Genomic DNA, 6,548 nt, shown 5'->3' with positions numbered 1-6,548 from the left:
AGCCACCTACAAGGAAGTTAGAAACACCATGTAATTAGAAAGAGGACATTGGCTTGATCTAGGTAGTCACAAGTGACTAGTCTTGTGTAATGTTTGGCACGAGATACAGATCTTCATATCCATTCACATTGAAAGACAGATCCATGTGGAAAGGGAGAAGTAGAGGTGCTCTGGGAGCCAATAGACTTCAGAGGAGTGGGGGGGGGGGGGGACAGAAGACTATGGTTCCACTAGCAAAATGAGAAGGTAGCCTCTCTCCAAATAAAAATAGTTGTTGGTTTCTATATTTTGAAATAAGTAAAGCTATGGCTAATTAGATGTGGGCTCTGATTCCCATTCATCTCAGATAGCACAATCAACAGCTAGTTATATGGAGAACCTCAGACTCTTTGGTCCCAGGGACTTATTGTTGCCTTGGTAGATCCAAGTGGTACTCCCTAATGATTCCATACTAAGAGAGAGAGAGATCATTGCCTTAAGGATACTACGTAGCAAAAAGAACAAGACAATACCAAATGTTTTAATCCACAGGACATAGTGATTTATCTTTAAGGGAGTTCCAAAATTCTGATCACAAAATTGACAAGATTACAGCTTTTCCAAATATATCTATCAACCTCCAACTTCTAAGACATTACTACTCTTGCTACAGCAACTACCGCAGTAATGTACTGTCAGGTTTTTGTTGTTAAAAGATTTCCATGTATATATGCTTAAAACTGTATACAAACCTACTCCTTTTTTCTGTTTTTTCCCTCCCATTAGCTATTTGGTAGTCTGTGGTGTTTTCATTTTAAAAAAATAGTATTTTTTTAACATGTCCCAACTAAATTAGGAATATATAATCTTGTACATGTTTGCAGTATACCTCACTTTAAATCACGTCATGTAGAAGCACTGCACCATATTTAAACCCAGATGTCCTCTACTATTGCTTTTGATGGAGAATAATCTATATACTGACAGTGTGCAGGAAACCTAATTCCCTTGTCATATTCACTAACTACTTTTAAAATCCTTCCCCTGTTCCTATATGCAGCACTTCCAAATCAACCGAACATTAACAAGAAAATGAAGCATAATAAATTTGATGAAACAGTTCCAAGTTTAGCTGAAGGCACTTTAGCATTATGCGAACTATTTCTCATTCCTTTCTCTTCTTTTTAGCTTTTGATTGTGACAAAGCAAGGAGTCCATTTTCTTCTTCACAGTGTTTTCTCTTCTTTTTCTTAGATTTGACATGATCACTATGGTAGCCACTCGAGTCACTGACATGTGTCCCTGAATCTGCAATCTCTTGACTGTTGGCCATATCACATATTCCATTATCAATGTCATTGTGCTGTATCTCTCTGTCAGTCTCAGTGGTCGCTAGGTCAATCTCCAACTCCTCGGTGCCACTCTGCTCATGAAGGTGCTTCTCATGTTTTTTCTTATGCTTTTCCTTTTGTGTCTCTTTTCCAGTGCTGTGTTGGAGAAATAAAGCAGTAGTAATATAATGCAATAAGAAATAGTGATAATAAAACAAAGCTTTCCGGGTATATCGAAACACATCATATGAACACAAGAGGTGCCACCATCATTAAGCCTCAAAATTAATGCTACTGATCGTCTTTATTTAAACTTTATTTCCTGTCGGTTTCTTGATATATTTCTGGCTTTTGTGCAGTGGACAAAGACTGCATATTGCTCTAATGGCATAGGTCTTGCTGTTAACTGAAATCTATAGTTAAGCTCATCAAAATACATGGGCCAGGGGACCAGCAGATTTTTAGAAGCTGATAAAGAGCTACTCCCATCATGTCTCCCCACTACTCAACCTGACTGCTGCTTACAGGAATTAGGAGTTTAGCAACATCTGGAGAGCCAACGGTCCCTAGCTCTAAAGATGGATCCAGGATTATGTGCACAGAAGGGCTCTGGTTGTGGAAGATGCTAACATTTGATATTTGGGGATCCCATTTTAATTCATCATCAGAGGTCCACTGGACCTCTGTATAGCATTTTCAGGGGGTTGGAAAAGCTGCCATGATGTTGGAAACTATTTCTGTCATCTCTGTTATCTAAACCTGAATCTATCCTCATGTGTTTTTCAACTTCCACTTTAAGCGTAATGCAGACAGCTGATAGCCAGAATCAGCCTTCAAATCTGATGATCAAATAACGTGAAGATCATTAGAGCACAAATCATTTGCCCCAATACTAAATGACTTTCTGGGGTATGAGTCCATTTCTCCATCTCCTTCAATTTCTAACAGATTTTACAAACCCATTGCTTCAGTTCCTAAAATTCAACTTCTGGTCAATCTAATATATATCAGATGTCAAATCCCTGCATTATGTACACCACAATCTGCAACACTCGATGGTGTTTAACTGTAGCTCGCAAAAGCATTAACTAGTCTAGCCAGTGGTAGTGCAATGGATCGTGGAAGTTTCAATCCAACATCTGAAGGGTCATAACTTATCCACTTGTTCCCCACAAGCTGAAAGTAAACTCATCTTGTATGTACAGCGCTGTGTAAATTTACAGCGCTTCATAAATCAAGGTTAATAATAATAATAAGTATTTTATAAAACTGTCATTGTATTACTGTACCTGCTGCTACACAATTTTCCTCTGATACAGAACACTCCAGCAGCATCTGAATCAAAATGTGACACTTTAAATACCAGTCTGTTGCCTATTTCAAAGCCAAGGTTTTTCCATTCATCAGTGGAGATGTGATTTGGCTTGGGGATAGAAGCATTAAAGCATCCATGTACCAAACAGCCTATGTGGCTAGGTGCCACTTTATTGATTATACCCTGGAAAGAGATACATTTTTTTAGGAGTATGACACAGAAACTCTGCTTTATGAAGTTATATTGTAATACCTAACATAAACAAAAACAGCTTGGGTACAGTGTTTACTTTCATTTGCTATAGAAAATACAAAATGAAGAAAGCTTAAAAGAAGTGGTCACTATATTTAGATTAACCTTGCAGACAACTGTACAAGATTTAGTCAAGGTGCGTTTATTTACTTGCTTTTTAAATTGAATATTTCCCACAGAAACTTGAAAACTTAGCAACACAGCTCCTTACGTTTTCAGCTATATAAACACACATATACTTCAGTCACCATAAGAGATTATCCAGGATATTTTAAAGTTGAGGTTTTCAGAATCGTAGACTGTCTCTGTTCATCAAACATTCAACTCTAAAGATTTCCAAAACATTGCTTTACAAGTAGAGGAAGCATTTATTTCCCTGGAACTCTGACTTTGAATAGCAGTACTAAAACCATACAGCTCTTCACTTTTTTGAAACAATTCAAGAACAATTGTTTATCTCTTGTTTATGCAAAATGGTTGACTAAGAACATCTTCCACACACGCAATTTCACTACCATCATGCTACTGCTAAGAGTACAAAACCACACTGATAAAATGCAGAATGTTTCGAGTTAGGGACACCTAGGTTAATTTATATTAATGGGCTTAAGCATGCATAATACTATATATAACCGGACTATTAAAAAATGTCTCCCCCCCAGAAAGGCTTAAGTATCACATCCCAAAATAAATCAGTCAAACTCTAGCACTAGTTACCAGAGATGCACTGTTTTACATGTTAGAAGCATTTCTTTCTTTCTTTACATACCACAAGTTTTTTTCCAGCTTGAGGCTGAAAGACTGCAAAATTTGCTTCAATGTCCAGGTGGATCGCTCCAATGTCATCAATTATATCTCCCAGTTCTTTGGTTATTTTAATATTATCATAGGCCACAGGAACACCCTGGAAACTGCAAGAAAAAAGAAGCCAGCTGGTACTAATCAAAAGACAACTATCAACACATTGTTTATGAACAATTACCAGACATTTAAATAGCAAAGGAGATCAGATACTGCTAAAAGATGCATTACCTGATATGACCTCCTTTAGAGTTTTGTTTTTTAAATGCCGTGGAGTCCATAAGTAAAACAAAGCTCAGATATGGGTAGCATCATTTATTAGGATGATTTGAATGTTACAAAATTCACATGAGTTTCCCAATTTTTCTCTGGGCACAACTGTATACAGGTTAGGCTTAAAGTAAACCCACTGGGTGACATGCTCTCAGTCTCAGGAAAAGGCAATAGCAAACCTTGCACATTGTATGAGTGTGTTGGGGGGGGGGGGCTAAACAAGTACAAGGGAATGACTAAACCCAACATAAAATGGGAAAGCAGCCCTCCACACCACCTGACCTGGCTTCCCCCACCCCCACCTGCATGTCCTAAGTAGGCAATAATGGGGAGGAAGTGGGGCAGTGAAAATACCAGGGCACCATACTGGTATGAAAGTGGAAGTGCAACAAGAGTATTTTGATACTGGTATGTTTCTGTGTGCTTCAGAAATGGGATTGCTACTCTATAGAAGCCTTGTGTGATATCTCCTTTATCTGAATAGGCTCCACCCAAAATTGTTATTCGGGAATCATAGAGTTGGAAGAGACCGCACGGGCCATCCAGCCCAACCCCCTGCCATGCAGGAAATCCAAATCAAAGCATCCCCAACAAATGGACATCTAGCCTCTGCTTAAAGACCTCCAAGGAAGGAGACTCCACTACACTCCGAGGGAGTGTGTTCCACTGTCGAACAGCCCTTACTGTTGGGAAGTTCCTCCTAATGTTGAGGTGGAATCTCTTTTCCTGGAGCTTGCATCCATTGTTCCGGGTTCTGTTCTCTGGAGCAGCAGAAAACAAGCTTGTTCCCTCCTCAATATGACATCCCTTCAAATATTTAAACAGGGCTATTATATCACCTCTTAATCTTCTTTTCTCCAGGCTAAACATCCCCAGCTCCCTAATTCGTTTCCAGACCTTTCACCATTTTAGTCGCTCTCCTCTGAACACGCTCCAGTTTCTCAATGTCCTTTTTGAATTGTGGTGCCCAGAACTGGACACAATATTCCAGGTGGGGCCTGACCAGAGCAGAATACAATGGCACAATTACTTCTCTTGATCTAGACACTATACTTTTATTGATGCAGCCTAAAATTGCATTGGCCTTTTTTGCTGCCGCATCACACTGTTGACTCATGTTCAACTTGTGGTCTACTTGGACTCCTAGATCCCTTTCACACGTAGTTTCATTCAGCCAGGTGTCACTCATCCTATATCTGTGCATTTTATTTTTCCGCCCTAAGTGCAATACCTTACATTTCTCTGTGTTGAATTTCATTTTGTTAGCTTTGGCCCAGCTTTCTAGTCTATTCAGGTCATTTTGAATCTTGATCCTGTCCTCTGGGGTATTAGCTATTCCCCCTAATTTGGTGTCATCTGCAAATTTGATAAGTATGCTCCCAATTCTGTCATCCAGGTCATTGATAAAGATGTTGAATAGCACTGGGCCCAGGACAGAGTCAACCATTTAGAAATCCGTGTAACAGTTGCCTTGTCTAGCCCACTTTTTACAAGCTTGTTTGCAAGAATGTCATGGGGAACCCTGTCAAAGGCCTTACTGAAACCAAGATATGCTATATCTTGGAGTTATAATAATAGCTGTATTTAAAAGATGTTGCGCATGTGTGTTGAATGTGCTTCCGAAATGTGAGGGCTCCACTATAGAAGCCGATAAGAGTCAGTCCCACCCGGCCAATATCATAGTAGTGGCCTGGCGGCGCACCTCTCCGAGTAGCGGCGGAGCTCGGCGTCCAGCAGGAGGGAGATCCCCGTCCGCTTGCGGTGGAGGAAGAGGGGCGGCAGGGAGACGTGCCTCGCGTGAGGCGTCACCACCAGGCAGGAGTAGCGGCTCCCCACCAGCGCCTGCGCCGCCTCGAAGGAGGGCAGCTGGGACCCGAGCGGAGCAAGAGACGCCGCCGCCTGGAACGCCGCTTTCCCTTCAGACTCCGCCATGACGACGCCTCAACAGCAACCACGAGGCGTTCTAGTCCTGTTTCTCTCCCGTCGCCCCGTGATGACGTTTCCCTGATGACGCCTCAACGGCAACCAGTCACCGCCTCCTTTCATCACGAGGCGTTCTCTGTTTCCTTTTCTCTCACCCGTCGCCCCGTGATGACGTCTGCCTAACCACGCCCCGCTTACTTACAGCTTCTTCCCTGCTTACTAAAGAGGCGTCACTGGGGAGTAAAAGGTGAAACGGAAGTGCGTTGTCCTCATTTCCGGTAGTGGCGACGCGGCGGCCATTGTGGGTGTGGCTCGGCTATTTTCCCTTACATACGGCTCCCTCCCTAACGAAGCGTCATTGGGAGGAAGGTCGAACGGAAGTGTCCCGTACTCATTTCCGGTAGTGGCGATTCGGCGGCCATTTTGAGTGTGGCTCGACTGGTTGTTCGCCCCGCCCATTTTGAGGCAGAGAAACTTTCCTCTCGTTTTTAACAGTAAATAGGAGGAAATGGAGGGATAAATGTCTTAGGAGTTTTGGCATTATTAGTCAAGATGGACAGTTTCAAAATAGGTGCTTGTGTTTCCATCCACACTGCGGAATTAATCCAGTTTGACACCGCTTTGACTGCCCTGGCTCATTGCTAAGGAATATTGGGAATTGTAGTTTGTTGTGG

General features: G+C 41.8%; 1 protein-coding gene across 1 annotated transcript; it reads right to left on the bottom strand.

Annotated features, from left to right (window-relative positions):
• Positions 1 to 785: 785 nt before the first annotated feature.
• On the bottom strand, positions 786 to 6,047 carry LOC149309826 (DNA-directed RNA polymerase I subunit RPA43-like). Its single transcript, XM_089531362.1, has 4 exons — positions 5,654 to 6,047; positions 3,647 to 3,788; positions 2,600 to 2,808; positions 786 to 1,466 (listed from the first exon to the last, which is right to left on the bottom strand). The coding sequence occupies exons 1-4, from the start codon at positions 5,881 to 5,883 to the stop codon at positions 1,145 to 1,147; spliced, it is 903 nt and encodes a 300-aa protein (XP_089387488.1). The 5' UTR covers positions 5,884 to 6,047; the 3' UTR covers positions 786 to 1,144.
• Between the last annotated feature and the right edge of the window lie 501 nt (positions 6,048 to 6,548).

Source organism: Sceloporus occidentalis, unplaced genomic scaffold (assembly GCF_023333645.1).
Source record: "Sceloporus occidentalis isolate IW3139 unplaced genomic scaffold, rSceOcc1.0.p SCAF_7, whole genome shotgun sequence".
Classification (NCBI taxonomy): domain Eukaryota; kingdom Metazoa; phylum Chordata; class Lepidosauria; order Squamata; family Phrynosomatidae; genus Sceloporus; species Sceloporus occidentalis.
This window is presented reverse-complemented; position numbering and strand designations above follow the sequence as displayed.